The sequence below is a fragment of the Antechinus flavipes genome, chromosome 1, assembly GCF_016432865.1.
Source record: "Antechinus flavipes isolate AdamAnt ecotype Samford, QLD, Australia chromosome 1, AdamAnt_v2, whole genome shotgun sequence".
Lineage (NCBI taxonomy): Eukaryota > Metazoa > Chordata > Mammalia > Dasyuromorphia > Dasyuridae > Antechinus > Antechinus flavipes.
The window spans coordinates 179,176,053-179,198,542 of record NC_067398.1 but is presented as its reverse complement, the minus strand read 5'-3'; the positions used below and the strand labels follow the sequence as shown (position 1 = coordinate 179,198,542).

The following is a 22,490-nucleotide window of genomic DNA, read 5'->3' as shown; positions in this document are numbered from 1 at the left end:
GTTCCAACATGACAAAGGATCTTTGATATGTCTAAGCAGATAAATAATGAATTCATTTTCTCTGACCAACAGCACAGAATTCCCATTCTACAGAGTTTCTATCTTTAAAAGCTTATTTTAAAACTCCAGGAAGATACAAGATGAAGTCCAATTACCAGATGTCTATATTTAAAGAATGCAACAAAAAAAGAGTCCAAGGAAAATTGTGGAAAAATTATCCTTGATAAAAAGAAAAATCTTTCTTTTTTTATTAGTCATAACAACATAATTACAATAATGATTAGATAGATACAAATTTAATAAAAGATAGGAATGAAGAAAATAGCTAATTGATATATTAAGAAGCACATTAAAGCCTCAACTTCATTGGATATTTAATATATATTTTCCACATAATATTTAATGCTTGAATTTCAGAAGTTCTAATGGTTTAATGTTTTCTTACTAATTTCAAAAAGGGAATCAGAAAATTTTCCCATCTTTCCTACAGTGTTCTTTTTTCTCCTCTAATGTCATCATCTACAATACTCATTAACATTGCCATCTTAGAGGGGCTGTGTAAGGCCATCTGGGCTCTATTTCAGAATTCTAAGCATGCCTTCCCTGTATAATTTACTCAATTTCCATCCCCTGCAGTGAACTGCTATCCAAAGTCCACTACTTTTGAAAAGTTTCTCAACTGTCAGGAACATGGGCAATGTGACCGGATGGGCATATATGGAAAAGTACAAGATTACAAAAAAACAAAAAAAAACAAACCCACAGTGTGACTCCTAATTGAGGTTTACAAGTGACACTAACCCATTAAATGATGGTACACTTAATGAGTGCTTAACCAATATCATTAATAATGAAATAATTGGGCCTATTTACCACAAGAAAGTCGATTTAGCATGGTTATCATTTCCGGCAAAGCAGGTCATTGATGTTTCATTTGTAGTTGGTATTTTTCCCCAATTGAATAAGCCAGAAATAATGAGCAAGTACAAATCTTCCTGGAACCTCAGCTCAGGCATTTAATTTTTTTTTCTAATAAACTATCAGTGCCCATGTTAATTAAGTTAGGTGGAAATAAAAAATTACTAATGGCCTTGTGATATCTGGCAGCTTTAAAAAAATTTGGGGGGGAGTTGAACTGAGATAGGATCTAAGTTATATATAAAGTTCCATCAATCATCAATTATGGGTGGCTTCTATAAAGAGGCTCTTCAATTTTGTAATTGTTAAAAATATAATGTAAAATATTGTTTACCTATTAAAATCAAGATGGCTTCATGAAGTACCCACCAAATAAAATGATAATAGCCCCACCTAGAGTCCCACTCTACTTGCAGAGCTCAACATTTCAAATCCCATTGTGAGAATTAAAGCCAACAAAACTTTTAAACTTCTAAAGGAATTACTTACATAGAAGTGAAAGAATTTATAAAATGATACTATTAAAATCTGTCTTTTTCAAGGCACAAAATCAATTGAGTTTATCTGGAAGAGACAATTTTCAGAGAGGAAAAGAAACTGTCTAGGACTGAATAACCTGAGATTTGTTAGTATTTTCTTTATACTGCTGGCACAATAAGGTGGCTATTGTTACTATTATTTGTAAGTTACTTTTATTTATGTTCTAAAACTGACCTAACTCTGGTCTACTTGTTATGTAATATCAAGAAGAGTTTCATTTAGTAGTGGCTCTGGGAAGAGAACTGAGGGCAGTTATCATTAAGCTACCTAGCAAAGGAGAAAAAAAAAAAATTAAGAACACTGCTCACATCTCATCTCAAGTTTGCTTCCTTATTCCAAAAGTTTAATTAGTTTCTACCTTCTTTTAAATGTCTGTCTTGAATGTGTATTCTATATTTGTCAAAATCCAGACCCTTTTTATAAGCCAGATTTTTCAAGTGGTAGAAATTTGGGTGATTTAAGCAGATTCCATATTGGCTCTAATTGTTTTAATCTCAATCTATAAACTTATAGTCTGCACCACACAGTTGAGGATTTGAACATATAAAATCATTTCTATAGTCTTGTTTCTCTCACTTGAATTAGAATAGTCTTTTAAGCTAGACACGATTACCTTTATTCTACCTATTATGTGCTAGAAATACAAAGATGAAATATGATACAGTCCCTTCCCTCAAGATCTTTACTATCTAATGAGAGAGATATGAATAAATGTATATATAATATATATGAATATATATGTACAAATGTGTATTATATCTATATCTCCATGTTGCATTTATAGATACATATCTATAGATATTTGTAAATATCTACATTTATAGCAAATCCTCTATTTGTAATTTCACAGTTTAGTTAGATGGATTGATAAATAGATAGATTTAGACATTTTTCATGAAGAAAATGCTAGGAAAACTTAGAATAGGAAGAGATCAAGCTGAGCAGAGGGAATCAGAGAATCTTTCATGGAAGAGACTATACTTTAGTTGGGATTTGAAGGAAAGTAGTGTTGTCCTCCTAGGCATGGATAACATGTGGATACTGAGTAGCAATCTTCATGAAACAGTATTCAAAGCAGGGTAGTATAAGATAATATATCTGAAAATGTTCTTTGGAAGAAGATTTTAGTGAACTTTGAATGCTGGGATAAGAATTTTGGTGAAAATATGGGGCTACTAGAAGTTTTGAAGTGAAGGAATGATGTGATTAGAGTTATGTGTAAGGAAAATAAGTCACCTGTATGAAGGATGCATTTGTGAGGGAATAGATTAGAGGAAAGAAGAATTAGAAGAAGACATGAACTTCTAAAAGTGGGAAAAGGAAAGGAAAGTAGTGTAGAAATAGAATATAATTGGTCATTAAAAATAAGACATGAAAATCAAAGGTGGCTCTGAAATTTTAAACCAAAGTGATGGAGAGTATGATGATTTCAATAACAGATACATGAAATTGCTATAAGATATTGAAGCAGTTGAGAATGATGAAATAATTTTTGGAATTACTAAATCTGAGATGCTAGATAGCCAGAGGCATACAGAACAGTTAGAAACATGGGACCATATTTCTGGAGAGAGATTGGGACTGGAGACATAGATTTGGAAACTAATGAGAATGTGACTAAAACCATAAGAATAAATTCAGAGAAAAGGAAAGAATCAATGAAAAAGTCGTGAAAGATGTCCAAATTTAAGGGCATGAGAAAATGAATAGAATCTAAATTCTTCGAAGGCATTGTTTCATTTTTGCCTTTATATCCCAGCACTTAACAAAGTTAGCATTCAGCAAACATTTGTCAACCATTTACGATGTTCCAGGCACAAAAAAAGATAAAAATTTACTGTCCTCAAGATTATATTCTAATGAACATGATGTTTAGTGCATGTTAAATGATTAAATGTTTGTTGAATTGAATCAGATACTGAGGAAATTGTAGAGAAGTTAAGGGGCAATAGAGAAACAGAGCAGCTAGAAGGTATAATGCCTGGAGTCAGAAAGATCTGAGTTCAAATTTGGCCTTAGACACTTACTAGCCATGTGACCCTGGGCAAGTCACGCAACTCTGCCTCAGTTTTCTCTTCTGTAAAATGAGCTGGAGAAGGAAATGGCAAACCACTAAAATATTTTTGTGAAGAAAACCCTAAATGGGGTCACAAAGAGTCAGATGTAACTGAAATGACTAAAAAAAAAAAAAAAAAGTAGAACTATGAAATTTTAGTATCAAAGAAAGAGAAAGTATCAAGAAATTAGAAAAAGATCAATAGTATCAGCTACTGTTGATCTCAAATCTACACAAAGCCTTGCCTAATCTCTTTCTGGAACTTCAGTTATACACATCTAGACATTTTCAGTTGGATGATGTCACAAAGATTGTTGAACACATCGTGTCCAAAACATAACTTACTGTCTTCTCTCATAGACTTGTTCCTCTTCCAAGCCTCCCTATTCATGTTCAGGATATGCATATCCTCCTAGTCTGATAGATTCTCAATCTGAGTCACTTTTGGTTCTTCAGTCTCTCTTAACAACTCTCTTCTATCTTTAATTAGTTGCTGAGTTTTATCTATTATATCTCCAAATATCTTTTGATTTATCTTCTTCTTATTAGTCACATGGTCACTAACCTAGTTAAGAATAATTTCACTTCTTGCCTAGACTATTGTAATAGCTTTCTAATTGGTATTTTGCCTTTCAGTCTCTCTTTTCTCCAACATAGCTCTAACATAGCTACTAAAACCAAATTCTTAAAGCATAGGTATGATGCTGTTCAAGAATCTTTTATTGCGCTAGATATATATACACCTCAAGGAAATGGAAGACACCATGTGTATGCAAATATTTTTAGATTAGCAAGTGATGGAAAGGAAGTACCCAATGACAGTGAAACGGCTGGATAAATTTAGTCTATCAATCTAATTGCATATTTTTTTCACCATAAGAAACTTTTGTCTCTTGGCCAAACTAGTAAAACAGTTTATATGATCACAAATAAAGGAAAATAACTTTTTTTCCCCTAAGGCAATTGAGGTTAAGTGACTTGCCCAGAGTCATTCACACAGCTAGGAAGTGTTAAGTGTCTGAAGCCGGATTTGAACTCAAGTCCTCCTGACTTCAATGCTGGTGCTCTATCCACTGTGCCATCTAGCTGCCCCCAAGAAAATAATATTTAAAGACTTCAGAACTCTGATTAGTGCAGTAACTAATTGTGACTTGAGAAGAAAAATGACTGTGAACCATGCCTTCAGCCTTTGGGCAGAAGAACAATGGTGTCAAATTAGGCATCTATTGCTCCATAAAGATGCATTGATTTGTTTTGCTTAACTGTATATGTTTGTTACAAAGGAGAATTTCTATAAATAAAAAAAAGAAAAGGATTTAGGGAAGGGATATCAAAGATATGAAAAAAAAAGCTCCAAGAAAAGACTGAAAAATAAAACTAAAGACTATGTTTAGATATAATTCTGATAGGTGATTCTAGGTTAAATTTTATCACAACTTTCATCACTGCTCATTGCAATTCTGATGTGTTTATGGACTCCACCACAGCACAAACTATGAGCCTAGATGGACATGGACACTAATGAATATCCTCATTTGCCACAAAGACAATACAAAGGAAGAAAGACCAAAGGCCACATGTAATAGACACTATAGACTTTTTCACTGTTCTTACTCTTAGACTCAATGCACTATACATTCACCACAATATACAGACTGGTTTGTTCTAGGTTATCCTAGATCCTTTCTCACTATTCTGTAGAAGCCTGATTTTAATAATAAACCAGCGATTTTAAGATATTTCCTGTTGTCCCAGAGCCATAAGAACATCATAAGGAAATTTCACTCATGTTACTCAAGCTGTCATGTTCAACATGTTCTATCTTAACATTTCATAGTGAATTATTCTATAAAATACATGGACTGCATAATTCAGGATAAGTTATTTTCTCAGTGACCCAGATAATTCTATGTATCCCTAAGTTGTTATAGAGGAGTGTCTGGCCTGTTTTGATGAAGAGATAGAGTGGTTGCTACTTAAAGAGATGAAATCAGAAATATAATTGCTACCTTTTGCCCTTTTCCATCAAAAAAGATTTTAAAATAAAACAAATAGTGCAACAAGATAAGATTTATCCTATAATTGATGTATTTGAATATATATTCAATATATTCAAATGTTGTTTTCTGAATTATGCCCCTAAAATATCTACAGAGCAATCAGAAATTAGAGTATGAAAACACAGCAATGAACAAATATTTCTGATACACATTTAAGATGGATCTGTGTGTGTGTGTGTATGTGTGTGTGTGTATGGATTTATTATGGGTATCTATGGATATATTATGGGAATATTTTTCTCTACCTTTGAAACACCTAGTGTTTCAGTGTTTACTACGTGGAAGGAGTAGTCCCATTAAAAAAGAAGGAAAAAATCAAACCAAACTGTACTTCCCAAAAAATAGTAACCTATCTAAGTTTATATATTACTTTAAGATTTGCAGTCCTTTCCTAATAAATAAAAAAATCCTGTGAAGCAAGAAATTTCAGGCTTCTACATAGGATAATTTTGCTTCTCAGTCTAGATTCTTGTTTCCAGAGATCTGAGGGAAAGGATTATGCATGACAAAGCTGTAAAATGTAAAAGCTAGAAGGTTGGTCAGAGGCTATTTACTCCATCCTAATAGAAGCATAATAATGAAACTTGCAGAACTAAAATCCTCTTATCAGTAGAAGCAGTAAGAAAACTAAGAAATATAGTACTGAGTTCCTATAGCTGCTGCTGAACACTTAATTATACTCAGATCATAATAAATAATTCATTGCCATTTCCTTACTCCGATGGATTTCAAGTCCTTCTGTCCCATCTCTACTCAATTCACTCTATTCCCCACATAACTAAGAAAATGAGCTTCCTGAGCTGCCGGGCCAATGTGTTTTCTCCTCCATCCTCCCCAATAAATTCTAGTGTCTTCCTATTACTTTCAAGATCAAGCATATTCTGCTTGATTTCTAAAGTCCTTCACAAACTGGTACCTTTCTTGTATTTTTACATTTTACTCCTTTTCACAACAATCCAGCAACAACTGGATTCTTGTTCTTGTGCCACTATGGCACATCATCTCCTGCTGTTCCTGTCTATCCTTCATGCCTGAAATGTATGTTCTCTTGTCTATATTATCTTACTTTTAGATTCAACTGACCTCCTCCTCTTCCCATTCTTCTCCCCCCCTCCCCCAGTACCTTCCCTCTCAGACCTCCTATTATCTTGCATGCATTTTGAATACATTATGGTTGTAATTGTTCAGTCGTTTTCCAGTCTTGTCTCTTTGTGACCATTTGGGGTTTTCTTGGCAAAGATACGGGAGTGATTGGCCATTTCCTTCTTCAGCTCATTTTACAGATCAGGAATCTGAGGCAAATAGTTAAGTGATTTTCTCAGGATCACACAGTAAGTGTCTGTGCCTGCATTTGAACTCATGAAGACGAGTCATCTTGACTTCAGGCCTGGCACTCTAACCACTGTGGCACCTAGCTGTCTAATGTGCATAGTTATCTGCATAGTTTCCTCCATCAACGATGACAAATTTGACAAAAATTTCTGGGAAAATTGGAAAATAGTATGGCAGAAACTAGGCAATGATCAACACCTAAAATCACATACCAAGATAAAGTTGAAATGGGTTTATGATTTAGACATAAAAAATGATACTATAAGCAACTTAGGAGAACAAGGGATAGTCTACTTCTCAAATCTGTGGAAAAGGAAGGAATTTATGGCCAAAGGAGAACTAGAGATGATTATGAAATGCAAAATGGATTATTTAAAATATATTAAATTTAAAGGTTTTTATACAAACAAAACCAATACAGCTAAGATTAGGAGAGAAGCAGAAAGTTAGAAAGAATGTTTACATTTAGTATTTATGATAAAAGCCTCCTTTGTAAAATATATAGAGAATTGACTCAGATTTATAAGAATATAAGTCATTGCCCAATTGATAAGTGGTCAAAGGATCTGAACAGACAATTTTCAGATGAAGAAATTAAAACCATTTCTAAATATATGAAAAGATGCTCTAAATCACTACTGATCAGAAAAATGCAAATTAAGATAACTGAGATATCACTTCACACCTCTCAGATTGGCTAAGATGATAGGAAAAGATAGTGATAAACATAGGAGGGGATGTGGGAAAACTTTTTTTTTTTTCAAGATATAAAATAAGTTTTAATTTGGGGTCATGGACAAACAATGACAATGTTTTACCTAACTATGCCAATTTGTGACAAGAATTTAATTGAGGGTCTTCATCAAGGAGTGCTAATTTACTTAAGACTTTAGCAATATGTGATTAGGCTCACAGTATTCTTGTAGCAGGGATTTGGAACAGGTTGAATGCACAGATTTATGAGTAGTTAGTTCAATGTTATGAACTAACAGGTTTCCGATGAAGTATCCATAAACCTTCACTCATCTCCACATCCAAGTCATTAATACAATGACTTGGAGAAGAGTGTAAATGGCATCAGCTTAATTCTACAGTCCAGGACAGGGAAAGCCTGGTTTGAAGGCCTTTGCATGAATCCAGATCTGGGTGTATCAGTCTCCCCTGTCTTTTGTCAAGATGAAATCTGAAGCACTTTGCTCAGTTCTAGGCAGCGTCACAGGATAAAATGACCACTGGGAAGGTGGAGAGTATCCAGAGGGCAAGCACAATGATCACAGCCTTGAGTCCACATCTTGAAGTTCTGTCGAAGGGACTGGTGAGGTTTAGCCCTTTTATTTTTTCATGAAGAAAAACTTGTATTCAGGGAAACTCAATTCATATGGCTCAGGCTTGAATGTTGCTCTCGGCACTAAAGGCCATGTAATAGACCACCATGCCAATCATTGCAGCCAGCACCTCGGTAGAGACCCAAGGCCTGTTCCAAGCACCCCGGTGATCCACACTAACTGTGAACAAAGGTCTAATGGCCGAAATATCCTCATTGCTTCTCTGGGCCTTTCTCAAAAGACTGTAGGATTCTTCATCAAAGAACTTGACTTCATATGTTCCAGAATGAGAGCTCCTATGTTCCAAGCTCCAGGACACCTGATAACGGCCAATATCCTGGCCCCGGGTCACTGGAAACTGCTTTCCGTTAACATCAGCATAGAGGGCTACATTCTGTGCTCCATTCTTGCACATCAGAGAGATCTCAACAATGAAAACAGTCTCGGTGGAAATGACTGCATCAGAGGTGGTGTAGTAGGAAGGAGTGATCATAGGGTCAGTGCATGGTTCTGCTGAGCAGCCGGGAAGCCCGATGAAGAATAGCAGCAGGACCAAGGCCTGGCGAACAGAGACCCGGGATGTGGGAAAACTAACATGCTCTTGTTTGGAGTTATGAATTGATCTAATCATTCTGGAGAGCAATTTGGAACTATGCATAAAGGGCTATAAAACTATGTATACTCTTTGATCCAGCAGTGTCTCTAATGGGTCTATATCCCCAAAAAGATCATAAAATAGGAAAAGGGACCCACGTGTGCAAAACTGTTTATAGGAGCCCCTTTTTACAGTGGAAAAGAACTGGAAATTAAATGGATGCCCATCAGTTGAGGAATGTTTGAATAAGTTATGGCATATGAATGTTATGAAATATTATTCTAATATAATTGTTCTAATAGCAAGCTGATTTCAGAAAGTCTTAGAAAAACTTACATGAACTGATGCTAAGTGAGTAGAAGCAAGAGAACATTCTACACAGCAACAACAAGATTATGTGATGATCAAGTGTGATGGACTTGGCTCTTTTCAACAATGAGGTCATTCAGGCTAATTCCAATAGACTTGTGATGGAAAGATGAAAAGAGCCATTTACATCCAGAGAGAAGACTATGGGAACTGAATGTGGATCACAATATAGTATTTTCACCTTTTTTTTTTGTTGTTGTTTGTTTGTTTGTTTTTCTTTTACACTTTTTCCCTTTTGACCTGATTTTTCTTATGCAGCATGATAAATGTGGAAATATATTTAGAAAAATTATACATGTTTAACCTATATTGGATTATTTGTTATCTAAGGGAGGAGAGAGCTTTGAGGGAGAAAAATATGGAAAACAAGGTTTTGCAACGGTAAATGTTGAAAACTATCTTTGCATGTATTTTGAAAAATAAAATGCTATTATTATTTTTAAAAAAGAATGTGAGTTCCTTGAGGGCCAAGACTTTGTTTTTGCCTTTCTTTGCTTCATTGGTACTTAATACAATGGCTGGCACATAGTAGGCACTTAAAGGCTTCTTGAATGACTGACTTATACATGATAGTACAATAGTACATGATAGTCTTGTAGTTATAGCATGATATAATTTAACTCTTCTACTTATACATATTTATTTCATGGGAAAAATGTCTGCGTAGTGAATAGAAGGTTAGACTTGGATTTAGAAAGGATTTAAATCATGTCCTGGCTATGGTATTTAGGAGACTTGTGACCCTCCACAATCTCTACAAATGTTTAATAACTAGCTGGGTTTGACTGAGGTAAGGTATTGAGAGAAAATGCAACACATTTTAAATTTTGTTATTTATATTTATTATGTATTTATATTCTTTTATAATATTATATTTTTATTGTTATTATGTTCATCACATAAATCTAGACAATCAACAAAATAATAAATGAAGCCCTGATTTGTGCCAAGATGTAATACACTGAAAATTTAGCTTCATTCCCTATAGGCTCTCAGGCAACTCCTGCAGACTTAGTTATTAAGTCATAGATATGCTATGATTTAGGTTGGTTGAGAAGCTTTCCAAGGAGGTTTCCTATTCAAGAAAATCACAGATCCTATATTATTTTCTATGTAGAATTTCTTCAAACTTGAATATAAATTTACCTTCTGAATCTATAAGATTTTTTTTTTAAAGAGCACCCTTTGTTTTTTGTTGACTGTAAAATAATAATTTAATAATTATGTGAAATGGCTAAATGGTACATAAAAGGATCATAAATTGGGAATAGGTAGGTTGTATCTATGAGAAAACTGGACTCATCCTCTGCCAGGAGTGGGAAATGTCCAGCCTACAGCCTGCAAAATCATTTGATCTGGCCCTGTCAAGGTAAGTGCAGACAGTGATGAGCTGAAAGATAGGTACAATAACCTCCCACTCCTTGAGTTTTTAAGTTGATAATTTCATATGACCCACAAATTATGTTATAAATATCCAAATGATCCTTGACAGAAAAATAAAAAAAGTTTTCCCAGCCCTGCATCTAAATTAACACATAATTCTTGGAAATAGGACCAGGTTTATGAAGATAGCAATAGAATAAAAGAAGATAATGGAAACCAGCTTTTCTATGACTAGGTACCCTATGCCCAGTGTTGTATTCTTATCAAGTCAGTTAACATAAAATGAGATAAAAGAGTAGTTTTCTGAGAAGAAATTAAGCATTTTAGGGAGAAATGTAAAACATTTTCAGGTCTCCAAGCAAAGCATGTAATTTACTCCTATGATCTGGTTAAACTGTATAAATAGGACATTATGTTTTCCTCATATTATATAAAGAATACTGAGATCAGGAATTACCCAGCCTGTGACAGTATTCATAATAAAAAAAAGTTAATACCACACAGTAAATTCTATAAACTACAAACATAAATCATATCCCAACTGGGCAAACTGACAATACTCCAGACCTTAGAAATTAAAATGAGCCACTACAGCTGGAGCTATAGCTAGAAGAAAAATAAAACAACATGTAAAATGATTGAATACTATATTCAAAGTTGTTAGTGTGACTTGAGTTTAAAAACAAAACACAACAAAAACAACCAAGCTGAAATCTCAAAGCATGAATACATTTTAATTCCCAGATCTATTTCCTAATCATAGATCTGTAAATTTGAACTCAAAATCACTAGTATCTGATTTACTAAACAGTGGTTCTTATTTTCAGGAGTAATGTCATATATCAACCCATCTAAAAATTTGTGAAAGTGTCAATACATAATATTGTTCATGGACACCTTTCCCCCACTTTTTTCTCCTGTGTCTGTTTTTTTTTTTTTTTTTTTTAATGAGAAGTATTGGTATAAACAGCTCTAATCCTGGGGTGGGGGTGGGGGAGAGTTGAAGCCTCTAGCTTAACTTTAGCACTCTCCTCTGACTTGAAACCCCAAATTCAAAAGTTCCTACTCCTGCAAGTGTCTGCAGCCAGGAGCTTCTCTGCCCCACTGCTTCTACACTCATGGGTGTGCTGGTTCCTTCTCACCCAGCACCATGTCTTAGTAACATAGCTGAGTCTAGTGTTCCTAATCAGCAGAACTTCCCTCAGTCTTCCCAGATTTAGACTCCTCACTCCTTACACTGCCTGAAAGGTGTAAATTCCTTAAATTCTTGTGGTTCAGAGCCCACCTTGCCCTAGTTTTTCCCCATTTGCTGAGCTAGCCTAGATGTGTTAAACCCTGTCCTGAGGTCTTCAGGTCTTCTTGGGTTGTCCCAGGAGGACCTCTGTTCTGCCCCAAATCTTTTTAGCTATGTTCACCCTGAAACACAATTTTGTTTGTGGGAGAAATCTGGAGAACTTGGAATTTTTTGACCTACTCCATCATCTTCCCAGAATTCTTCCTAAATCAATTTCTGATGATGAAAACTATATGAATCAACTCAGAAAGGGCTTACATTTTCTCTAGTTTATATAATTCTCTAGTTCTAGTTTGTTCAACCCAATTTCTCAGAACCCTGGAGCTTTATAAACACTGGGAATGAAAAAAAAAAAAGTCCTTATCGAGGATATTTCTATTCTGCTCTTTCAAAGCACAGTCTAACCAGTCTAGACTCAGATTTCAGGAATATGTTTAAGCCTTCAGGTCTCAGGAATAAGTTTCAACATGATTTTGAAGCAGTGACTTGGATATGATTGTGCTTTGGGGATCAATTAGTAATTGATGTAATTAGTGCTTATTAAATGTAGAATTAGGCATCCTGCAGAATGACATACTTGAAGTGACTTCATCATAACATTATATGAACTCTAGATCACTCAAAATATTGAGATATACCAGAATGGAACATGGTATTCAATCTCAGTCTTGGTTTGAGCTCACTATAGTCAGGTGGGCCTGTTACCTTCACTGCTATACACAAAAATGAAAGTGGTTTAGCATATCTAACCATGGATCTAACTAACCATTTAACTTAGCACATCTAAGCATTTCTACTTATCAAATTCTCTAAAAATTTCTCCACAAACTGGAATTTTTCTGAAAATCAAGTCAAAAATGAACAGAAAGACAAACATTCTATTAGTAATAAACATGACTTCTTGTGTGTGTGTGTGTGTGTGTGTGTGTGTGTGTGTGTGTACATATGATAGGTCACTACCACTCTATCATCTCACTGCTATAAGAGACATCATTACTTAAGCAAACTGATACCCAAAATCTTTGACCTGACTGCTACAATACTCCTCTATCCCAATGGAATTCACTAGCACTAGAAAGTCACTCGTTTACCTCCATGTGAGCCCCATTATGTGCCAGAGGATCCTTCCACACAGATGCACACACAGTTCTCAATTAGTTCTTCACTCACCTTCCAAAGCCTCCATTAAGCTCTCTGCATCATGTTCAATTGTCATCCTTATCCTCCTCCAAGCCTTAACCATACTCCTCTAACATGGAACTTGCAAAACTAGAATAACCCTCCTACCCAGTTGGAAGTTCATGCAGGAAGCAGATGGTAAAACAATAGGGAAAAATTCCCATAGAAAACATTGAATAATGGGGATGTGTCATTGGGATTGGAAATGTATGTGATGTATTTCTGGCATCTCCAGTTGGAACTTGCCATGCAGTTTCCATGATGATTTTATTCTATAATACTCTTGATGGAGCGGAGCATTGAAATCTAATCCAAAATCTTTGTGGCTGTGAACAAATCACCTCCTTGAACCTCAGTTGTGTAGCTTGTGAAATGGGGACAATAGTACTTGAACTGGTTACCTCAGAGGATTGCTGTAAATGTATTTTGTAAACTGTGAAACACAATGTAAATGTGAGCTATTATTGTTATTTTTTGGTTATAATGTAGACAAAATAGGCAATTTTGAGATGACCTGGAAAGCTAATCACAGTTTATATTATTTTCCTGGGAATATGCATATCTAGTTTCAAATAATAAAGTAATAGATTTATTCTTGGAGCAATACCTCTGTGTGGGGGGGGGAGGAGGAGAGAGAGAGAGAGAAATAGAAATAGATAGATAGATAGATAATATAGAGAGACACAGAGAGAGATACATACAGACATACATATTATATATATGTATTTTATATATATATAATATAAAGAGAGGGAGAGATTTGTATATGTCACATATATAATTTATTCTGTTAGTGAGCTCCTTCCCTAACTTCAACAAACATGTTGTCTTCATCCTAAAACAAACAAGCTTATTAGATTCCAATATCCCTGCTAACTATTGTCTTATATTTCTCCTTCCTTTCTCAGCCCACTCTTTGAAAAACTATCATGAACTTAGTCTACCTGTTTCACTCTCTTTTACACACTCTACAATATGATTTCCAACCTTACTACTCAAATTATCATCTCCAAGTTTACAAATAAGAAATTATTTGTATTAATTATATTATTATTTATATTTATTATATAATAATTATATAATAAATATAAATATATTAATTACCAAATCCAATGATCTTTTCTCAGTCCTCAGCCTTCTCTATCTCTCTATAGCATTTGGCACTACTGACCACCCTTTTTTCTCCAATGTCTTCTCTCTGAATTTTTATGAGATAGTTCTTTCTCCTATCTCCTACTTGTCTTATCATTCTTTTTCAGGCATACTTGCTGATTCATCACCCACAGAACACCAATTGCCTATGGATGTTTTTCTTTTCTTTCTACACTCTCACACCTGGTGACCTCCTTATTAGCTCTCATGATTTCAATTATTATCTCTCTGCAGATGACTTCCAGATCTACAGATGCAGCCCTATTTTCTTCTGTAAACTCTAGTTCTGTATTTAAAAACTATATCATTTGTAGTCCAATATATATTGGACATTCCTGATTAGATCTACCATAGATATCTCCAACTCAACATGTTCAAACAAGAGCTCATTATCTTTGTCCCCATATTCTTCCTTCTTCTGAATTTTCCTATAACTATCCCCATGCCTCTAAGTCACACAAGTTCTCAACATTGATGTTATTCTCAATTCCTCACCCTCCCTCACACCCCATATTATCCAATAAATTGACAAATTTTGTTGTTTCTGCATTTTACAGACATCCCATTATCTCTCATCAGGCCTTCATCATTCCCCATTGAATCCACTGCAATAGCCTTCTATTTGAACTCCCAACTTCAAGTCTCTCCCCAAGTCAATGCATCCTCCACAGAGTCAAGACAGTTACTTTCCCAAAGCACTGACTGTGGGTCAGTCTTACCTCCGTCAATATATTCCAGTACTTCTCCAATTCTTTTAGGATCAAATATGATTTCTAACTGACATTTAAATCTATTTATAACCTGGCATCTTTTATCTTTCCAGTTTCTTAAATACAACTCCCTCTAGAAACACTGCAATATAGCTCTTCTGGCCTTCTCAGGGACCCACCATTCCCTTCTTCATGATTTTATACTACTGTTCTGTAGCGGGCCACAGATAGTGGGAGAATTCTGGGTGAGGTATAAGACTCTTCAGCCCAGAGGGAACCTGCTGACAATGTCTGCTTCAGCTCCCCATTTCCCCTAAGGGCTTTCACCTTCCTGAGAAGTCAAGGAGGGTGTGACCACTTGGGTTCTACTTAAAGCAAGGGATACTTATAGTAAAGTATATCAATAACAGGGTGCTTATAGTTAGCACTTGCACAGTGTGCTGTGGTGATGTAATGCTACTTTAGTTAGCACTTGCTCAGTGTGATGTGATGATGTAATTGTTCTCTAGTTGGCACATGCTCAGTGTACTGTAATGATATAATCATTCTAAGGTATTTAAGGGCTGAGAGGACTTGAAATAAACGGATTCCATCTTTAACCATCCTCCTGGTGGCTCTCCTGCCTTCATTATTTTCCCACTAAGACGAAGGACTCGGGCTGGTTCCAAGATCCTCCAGAGAGCTAGTCCATTAGGTAAATTTTGGCACCCCAACATGGGGGCTCTAGAAAGCATAGTATATTTTGGCACCCCAATTTTGGGGCTCTAGAAGCACACTACACTGTTCCCCGTGTCTGAAATGTTCTTCCTTTTCATCTGAGCCTCTCAGAATCTCTAGTTTCTTTTAAGACTCAATCCAAGTCCCACTTTCTCCATGAAGCCTTTTCCAAACCACTTGTTAGTATAGATGCATTCAAAATGTATATATGTGAATACACACACACACACACACACACACACACAGTCTCTACTCTCAGAATGTAAGTCCCTGGAGGTCAAGAATTCTTTTGCTTTTATCCTCAGTGCTTAGCACAATGTCTGGCAACATAGTTGACTGGTTGCATCATTCTAATTTTAAAGAAGGCAGCATATAAAAAGGCCAAAATTTAGAGACAAAGGATATAGGTTTAAATCCTGATTTAGACACTTAATAGCTATGGAATCTTGGGCAAGTGAGTTCATTTTTCTGAACCTTAATTTCCTCATCTGTAAATTGGGAATAATGACTATCTACCTTATATGGTTGTTGTGAAAATCAAACAGAATAGGGCCATAAACCTAAAATTGTTATACAAGTCAGCTTTTATTCACCTTCATCATCATCATCATCATCATCATCATTTAGGTCAGTGGGATCATACTCAAACAGAACCAGAACCTACTAATCCATATAAAAAGCTACTTGTAGGTTGCATATTGATTGCATTTTAAAATGAAATGCTAGTTATATAGATATTTCCCAACCATATTTTAGTTTGGTTCAGGATACACTCAGATTGTTGCTGGCCCACACTATATACTGGCTGTATATTTAAAACTCTGATTTAGATAACTTTTCTATATCTGCCCATTCATATTATCTTTGGTTTTGCCTTGATTTCTTTTAAAATATTACTTAATGAATAAGTTATCTTCATGATACTCTTAATAGAGGAAATGATGATTGAGTATTTTTAGATACTGAACTAGTGTTCTTTGGGTATGAACTTTCTATTTCTTGACAATTGTAACCCTAATACAGGAAAATCAAAACACAATAGTTTCCAATATGATTCTCTCTTTGTTTGAAAACTGTTTTTTTGCTTGGTTATTTGAGAAAAAGGAATTTGATAAACTTTGGCCAGAAGGTAAACTTGCTGTGTCTACCTACAAAGGGTCATCTTTGAAGATTAAGAACCACAGATAGAATAAAGGGGGAAAATAGTAAAACACTAAAAACTTGAATATTTGAGGGAGAAAAGGGTACTAAATTTTTTTTATAGATCTTGGGCCAAACTCAAGGAAAGAAAATTGGCATGTAGCTATATTCTACAGATGGATTGGCCATGACATGCATACAGTTGTTTATATCTGACATGTAAATGTTTCATTTTGGCAATAACAATCTCCCTTCCACCCAAAACAGGCTTGGTGCTTTGAAACATTGTTCCTCCCCACACCCCCTTTCTATTCTGGCAGAACATGAAGTATATGTTCTTATTAGATGGCATCCAAATTTAGCACTGCCAATATGAGTGAAAAACTTCACCCAACTTACAGGTCTGTAATGAGGCAATGACTTGCTTTATTTTCTTTGCTATGTTATTTTTGTCCTTTCCATTATCTGTTAAGTGTCCAGGGAGGAAAAAAGAATCCACTTTTTTCTTTGGAGTCTCATAATCTAGGCAAAGTTAGCAGATAATTATGATATGAAATATACCATTAATTGAGAAAGCAGTTAAATACTTGGAATGAAATTTCTTTGGATTGAAATATAATACTATTTGTAAAATCCCATTTTCTAAGGGACAATCATGAAAAAGCTTCAAAAAGAGAAGCAGAAGGAGTTAGAATGAAGAATCAGAGACAGAAATGGGATCTTGGACAAATCACTTCTTTCCAACTCAGTCCAAATAAAACATGATCTCTGTTCTGGAGCATCTAAAAACTGAAAGGTTAGGTCTTACTAATTAGGATTAGTAATTCTTAGATTTATGGACTTATTGTTGATGGGGACCTCAGAAATCATAATCCATATGTTTCATATTACAAATGAGGAAACTAAGGCTCAGGGAGTTTTGAGTGTTTCGTCCAGTCACACAGATATAAATGGCAGAAATAGGATCTGAACCTTTAATTGAAAAGCCAATGCCTTCTGTTAAAAAATCTCATCATTTTGAGGCACTTTACTTCAAAGTTTATAAAACACTTTTCTTGCAATACCTTTAAGATAAGTCATACAGGTATTATTATCCTCATTTATAGATTTTTATAGGTGAAGAAAGAGGTTCAGAAAAATTAAATCATTTGCCTAAAGTCACAGAGGTAACAACAGCTATTGTCAGAAGTTTGAACTAAGGGTTCTGACTCTAAAGCCAGTGCTTTTCCCAGCAGTACTGACAGTCCTACAGTTGTTATTTACCCTTAGTTCTCAAAGTGAACCATGATATCAGGAAGCCGATGCCATGGCTTACAAGTGAATTGGATTTAAATGTGAGGGCTATGCAAAGTCATCTGTCTCACTTTCTCCTCTAGAGCCATTTAGATCCAGTGGCAAGATATAAGTTAGGATGCCTGGAGAAGACCCTGGATGTAGTTAGAGACCTTGGTCTTTTTAAGCTAAGGTCTTTCCTAGGTCTTGGTCTGACTGAGGCAATGCCCATTCAGTGATTAGGCTAGGTAAAAAATAAGGCAGAGTATGGCCTCTTTTACCTAAAAAAAAAAAAAAAAAAAAAAAAAAAAAAAAAACAATCTAAGAAGGGAAGACTCTCAGGATTCTTGACCAAAAAAAGAAATAATTGTTATTTACATTCACTCAGAGCCATCAGGACCCAAATAATGACTACCAAATTGGGTTTCCTGCATGGACTTATGTATTGTTGGCCATTTAATAAGAATCAAAGCAGAATTGGATTTAAGGCATAGTAGGTATTTAAGTAGAATTTTTAAGAATTGCCTGTGCACCTGATTAGGATTAATTCTTGTTCTAGATGTTTCTTTTCTTCTTCCTCAAATGGTTTACAGACCAGTTCGCTTATATTACTCACCAGAAAAGCCAGAGAGTGCCCCTAAAATCAAAACGTGGTTTCTGTTTCAGTCTTGGGTGGTGTGATCTAAATGGGTGTTTTCCAGGACAGTAGGAATTCACCTCACACACTATCCTGGTAACTAATGTTATGTTCCAAACATCAGAATGTCACTGTAGCCTCATTCAGAATATTACTCAGTCTTTCTGTGTTTTGCTGTTTCAGCACTTGAGGGAAAGTTTTAATTTCCCAGTAGTGACCATGATACTATTTTTGAGTATTAGGCTTCTTCTTATTTCCAACTCTGTGAGAAAGTCAGAAATATAGTCTGGGAGCGAGAATTTAAGGACTTGATCAGAACAGTTTGCCAAATTAAAAATTTTTTAATTTGGGGAGGAATGTCAATAGTTATCAATTTGAAATTGTAAAATAGATATAAGCTAAAACCTGAGAGAACCTATACGCTATAAAGGGATATTCAACTTCTGAAACTGCATTGTTGAGTCACAGTTTCAGATTCTAATCCACTTTAAATCTCCAAAGCCCCTCAGCTTCTGAAGGTTCATGATTGGTCTAGGACAGTGCTAGATTTTTGGTTGCAGAAATAAATTATTAAATATTTTCATAAGTAACAGCTATATAAACCTTCTATATCAAATTCTTTCCAAATTTGGAAACAATTCAGTGTTACTAAATCTATAAGACTAGCAAACAGATCTCAATTAGAGGGGGGAAATTCAAACCCAAATTATATTCTATTGTGATAGAATCTACTTAATCACACAGTCTTGAATTGCTATTAAAAATATTATGCACAGTCACATATCAATATGGATTCTTTGATTCTGAGTCTAAAGAAATTTAAAATAACAATATAAGAAACATAGTAAGGTCTTTTTAATTTTTTGTTATACATTACATTTTTATAGGAATTTGTAGTTTGGGGCATGGTGCTTAAATGTTTAATTAAAATGAAGTCTCTTAGCTTGCTGACAAATCAGCTATAATAGCTGATATAGAGGTGGTACAATGCAGAACTACTATTGGAAAAAATGGGTTAAGTGTTAACCATTGTAAACTATGACCCTTGTCCTCCTTCTTCCTTTGTTACTCAATTTTCCCAACATGTAAACTACACTTCCTCTCCATCTGTTCCTTCTCTACCTTGTTACACACCTGGCTCTCACCCCAAACATGTTAATGACATTATTTTCTTGGAGATCACCAAAGACCTTTCTTCTCACTACAACTGCAGGCCTCATTCTTCTTGATCTGTCTGCAGCATCTAATACTATTCTCTCTGTCTCTGTCTCTGTCTGTCTGTAATAGCTTTATAAAGCACTGTGGGTAACTCCAAAGCATAATGAACTAGACACTTTGTTTAACTAGAATTTTTGTTATAATTCATTTTCATAGGAAACGAAAGCATCAATAATGGGGATTGCCTCTTAAGAGTTTTATATTCACAATCCAGTCTCCGAAAACTTCTATCTGAAATACCATATATAATCATATCTAGTGTCCTAGGTCTCAGAGGTATTACAAGGCTTGCAAATCAAAGAAAGATTTGATTATGTCCCCTTGATTACTGCCCTCCTCCAAAACACTAAAAATAACTAATAATTTTTTGGGAGAAAATTTTATAAGAGGAGAGATAAGAGTGAAAACAGAAAGTTTTCTGGTCAAAGGAAATTAAATTTCTTTATCTTAAATAGAGATTTTCTATATATACCCATTAATTTATTTAAATAGGTTAAAAATGTTAATTTTAAATTATGCTTATTAGAAAAAAATTTCCAATCCAGAATCACAAAAAAGGTCTGTTAACAAATCTCCTGAATAAAAATGCTTATTCTTAAGGAACCAAATAATAGCTTCATCCTGCCTAGAAGCATTTCTGACCACACATCATACTCTTTCAGTGGTATGCGGTCACTGTAGCTCGGAAACTCAAAAAGATCTGTGATCTCATCTATGTGGACTGTCCATCCAATGATGCACATTGTCATCCATCCAAACTTGCACATCCTGTGGATTCTTGTTCATACTCTCCTGCAAGATCCACACAGGGCCTATTGCACTCAACCTTCACTAAAAGTACTAGGAACTTTCCTCATTTTTTCTCTAAGAATGTGCTCCTACAAAATGATCAGCAAACAAATACCAAGGGAAGAAGAGAATAAAAGCAAAGATGTTCTCTTTTGCAATTATGGCTAAATCATAGAGTTTGTTTCCCACAATTTTAGAATAGTTCATTTGCCCCATCCCAAAGGGAGAGGCTGGAACACTAATTAGCTACAATGTAAACTCCAGCTGTGACCAAATGTACAATAATAAAAACATTTTTAATGCCCAAACATAATCATAAAATTGTGAGTTAAGCCAATATGTAGATATATATGCAATCACTGGCACATGTTCCTCACCACTTACACATAGATACACACACACACATACATACATACATACACACATGCTTTGAAAAATTTTAGCCTTTTAAAATAAGCTTGAACTGAAAAAAAAATAATGTCCAAATAGTCAATACTTCCTTATTTTTAAATATTATTAAACAGATGGATTGAATTACTTTACTATCCCTGTGTTCTTTAAATTTTTTATTTTAATTTTGCTTAAGATTTACAAAGTTTCTTATTTTTTTCCTGACAGAATTGCCAGAACTGGTACTGGTGTAAAGAAACTTGTCCTTTGTCCCAACTATTTACCAGTCTTATCAAGGCACACATGGATGAGCAATGTGATTTCTAAATAAAAATCCCAGTGATATAATTAGATTTTTTAATAAGGTCTCTCACATCAAGATTTATTTTTCAGGCATACTTAAAGTAAATGATTTCATAATAGTATATTTCTGTTGAGTTTGTGTTAACTACATATACATTCACATAAAGATAAATGACAATAGAAGTAAATCTACTATGGGAAAGGTACTCAAAGGCAAAGCTTTGAACAGAGAAAGTGATTAATAATTGAATTCAACTGATAAATGAAAAAGTACCCAGCCAAAAACAAATACAATTTTATCAAGTCCTTCAAAAAACATTCAAATAGAACAAAAAGTCTAAATGAGAGTGCTTATAAAACTTTTTCATGACAAATTTAAAAATTTTTAGCTTATTAAATGTATGCATGTCATTTAGTTTTAGTTGGTAAGTTCACTCCTGTGATTAGCAAAAATAATTCCCATAGATTAAAAAAAAACAGTTTAAATTTTTTGCTAAATTATTCTGACATGTCTAAAACAAAAAAGTTGATCCTATTACAGTTGCAATTAGTGAAATCTATCTATCTACATCTAAATCTGCTAATTTTGCCTTTCTAATTAATTTACTTAATTCTGAAGAAAAGGTTAAATAGGTTTGTTTTTTAATGAAAGAATTAAAATTTACATTTTGCAAACAGAATGATAAATTTGTCTTTTCCCTGGTAAAGTAGTTTACTAAAAGTAAATTAAGTTTTCTGTCAGAATCCTTTTACACTCAAAAAAAGCATCAAGTTTCTTTAGCAAGCAGCTTCATGTCAGTTAATTAAGATCAAGGCAGAGATAGGCCTTAGCTAAGAACACTGAATTTCTAAACAATCTAAGATTCTAAAATTCTACTCTTCCTAGCACTTCTCTCATTTGTTATAACATTCTTTTAAGAGAATACTGAGAAAAAAAATGTATGATGATTCTGACTCTGATTTCTAGAATGTAAATAATCCAATCGAAATTGGGTTGATACTAGGAGACAAATCATATGACCAGTCACAGAATGAGGGAGCAAGATGGCACGGTCAGACCTGCACTTTAGGAAGATTCCTTTGACAGCTATGTGAAGGATAGATTGGAGTG

General features: G+C 34.6%; 2 protein-coding genes across 2 annotated transcripts in view; both read right to left on the bottom strand.

Moving 5' to 3' along the window:
* The window catches only part of ADGRV1 (adhesion G protein-coupled receptor V1), a 671,454-nt gene that overhangs the window by 369,994 nt on the left and 278,970 nt on the right, over positions 1-22,490 (bottom strand). The window lies entirely within an intron of this gene.
* On the bottom strand, positions 7,656-8,877 carry LOC127559628 (translocon-associated protein subunit delta-like). The gene has a single exon (XM_051993553.1). It carries the CDS (start codon positions 8,860-8,862, stop codon positions 8,290-8,292), a length of 573 nt encoding a protein of 190 aa, XP_051849513.1. The 5' UTR covers positions 8,863-8,877; the 3' UTR covers positions 7,656-8,289.

Excerpts from the sequence above, each read along its gene's own strand:
- LOC127559628 (XM_051993553.1), bottom strand. The coding sequence starts at position 8,862 with ATGATTAGATCAATTCATAACTCCAAACAAGAGCATGTTAGTTTTCCC.